General features: G+C 47.0%; 1 protein-coding gene across 1 annotated transcript in view; it reads left to right on the forward strand.

Annotated features, from left to right (window-relative positions):
• LOC135828953 (leukotriene A-4 hydrolase-like) overlaps window positions 1–2,500 on the forward strand; it is a 25,265-nt gene that overhangs the window by 5,432 nt on the left and 17,333 nt on the right. Inside the window, exons 7-8 of the mRNA XM_065341385.1 lie at window positions 25–77; window positions 679–751. Of these exons, the coding sequence (XP_065197457.1) occupies window positions 25–77; window positions 679–751 (126 nt within the window). The remainder of the gene's footprint in view (window positions 1–24; window positions 78–678; window positions 752–2,500) is intronic.

Genomic DNA, 2,500 nt, shown 5'->3' on the forward strand with positions numbered 1-2,500 from the left:
TGCTTCTCTGTGCTGCTTCTGCAGATCGCAATCCCGTCCTATTTGATTGCCATTGCTGCTGGCAAACTCTACGGCAAGTAAGAAATCACCGCAACTTGTTTATTCGCTCCAGTGGCACTTTGAGCCTTCTCAGAACCTGCTCCAGAGCCATGTTGCCAGGGCCAGCGACCTGACTGAGAGGTCTGGTGTGCATGCCAAGAGTACTTGAAGCCCAGAGTGTGCAGCTCGGATGGGTTGCTGTCACGACAAAATTCCAGGATTACCTCATTTTAGTGATGTAGTGCGTAAAAGCAGGATTCGAAAAAAATCGTACCTGCACAGCAGTCGAACGTAATCGTATGCACTCAAAGACAATAATCGAACGCGCTTGTGTGCGCTCGCACAGACAGCAGCTGAATGCACTCCCCCATACAGCAGCCGAACGCACTCCTGTGCACTATCCCATACAGCATCCGAGCATACTCGCATGCACTCACACACATAGCTGTCAAACACCCTTGAAGATGCACGAGAGTGGCGTCTATTCTACCTGCACTATGTTGTAACTAATCTGAAAACCTGTTGATTAAGAAGACGAAATTAAATTCCTGGCGGCTTTCTCTTCTTGTATGGTGGTAGAATTTTAAATGTTGTATCCGTCTTCACGCTTTTAAACCACCGATTTTGTTGTGCGTGCAGGAAGATTGGCGTTCGTTCAAACGTCTGGGCTGAGAAGAGTGTCGTGGAGAAGGCCGCATTCGAGTTTTCTGAGGTATGTCTTCTTCCTTGCCAGTACGCCGAATTTTCACGCAGTGCGCTGTGTGTGTCCTGTTGTGTGTGTGTCCTTGGCATGCCCATGGAGACTTCGCAAGGGTAGATGCTTTGCCAGAGTTAGTAACTCCTGATTGGTTGCTGTCACAACTCATTTCGGAGTGGCGTTTGTGTGTCCTTCTCACGTCCATTGAGTCTTCACAAGCGTCTACAACTCTAGGTAGTAAGGTCCACGGGCTGCAGTGGAGTTTTGTGCACAGTCAAATGGATTGCATGATGAAACATGCTGTGCAGGTCTACCCTCGTTAGTACGACATCGGTTGCAAACCTCATTAGTACTGTGAACCGTGAAATTTTTGCCATGGTCTAATTTCTGCGAAATTCGCGGCCGCGTGGAAATCGCGAAATTTAGACAGCGCGAAAAGGAGATCTATGAAAGGTTTAGCAAGAATGCCACAGGTTTAGCAAGAATGCCATTCTGCAATCGCAAAATTAAAACCTCGCAAACCTGTCCGGATTCTGAAAACGCGAACTAAAAACGCCGCGAAAATTTCACGCTATACAGTATACAATGACCCGAAAACCCCTGACGCCTGAAACGCGTACATTCAAGTCCAGATACAGTAAAACCTGGTTTAAGCGACCACCCCACGGTGCAAGCAAAAGCGGTCGTTAAAGCCAGGTGGTCTTTAGAACCAGGTCCCACCGTGTCTGTGTAGAACTGTCGGTGCATCGAAAAACGGTGGTTAATAGCAGGTGGTCGCTAAACACAGAGGTCGCTTACACCAGGTTTTACTGTAGGGCCACACTTTGTTTTTTCTATGTTTCTCGTCGGCAAATTTTAACAAAAGGTACGCGGGCGGGCGGAAAAAAAACAAAAGCCAAGGAAAAAACAAGAACAATTTCTACTGAAAACTGTATACATTTTACATGTATATGCGTGATTCATACAAGGCACTGCGTATACCATGTATACAGTACTACATTGTACAATCATGTACATGTAGTCCCATACATGATTGCACTACATTATCACATCAGCCCACGAATATCAGGCAAACTACAACAGTGAGAGCATAAAGTTTGATTACGAGATGGCGAAGAGAACATACATTTATCTGCTATCGCATCAACAAACGTTTCCCACTCGTCATTAATTTTTGGTTTTGTTACTTGAACATTCTTGTGTCCGCGTATCAAACTCTTGTCTCCATGCTGCTCATCTTTTCCTTGCCATGCGTCTATTCCTTGGATTTTCTGCCTGCGACATCGTTCCACAGACGCCAGTTGCCGCGGAACTCGTCCAACTTAACGGTATTCCTGGGACCCACGAGGCTCAGGCAGTGAACGACTGAAAGCTTCGTCATGACAGCCTTCATCGCAGAGAACGGACGAGGAGCGCTCCTTTTGCTGCTGTGGTGCAAACGTTTACGATTATTGATTGAGGCATCTAGCTGCTGCAGCATGTGCAGCGTACATACATGTACACATGTACGTAGTATGAACTTTTTTTTTCTTCCGAAATTTCTGAAAACCTACGCGGGCGATGACGAGAAACATAGAAAAAACAAAGTGTGGCCTAGTAGATAATTAATACTCGTCATAAGGCATCGACTTACCCTCCACCAGCCGCTAGATGCTGACGCAGTCCGCACAATGGCAGCGGACCGACAGGCATGGCGTGGAGCCCGCCCCACCTAACAGGACTGATTCTCGTGATCCACGTGATTCCGCCAGACATGTTGTATGC

Source organism: Sycon ciliatum, chromosome 12 (assembly GCF_964019385.1).
Source record: "Sycon ciliatum chromosome 12, ocSycCili1.1, whole genome shotgun sequence".
NCBI classification, from domain to species: Eukaryota; Metazoa; Porifera; class Calcarea; order Leucosolenida; family Sycettidae; genus Sycon; species Sycon ciliatum.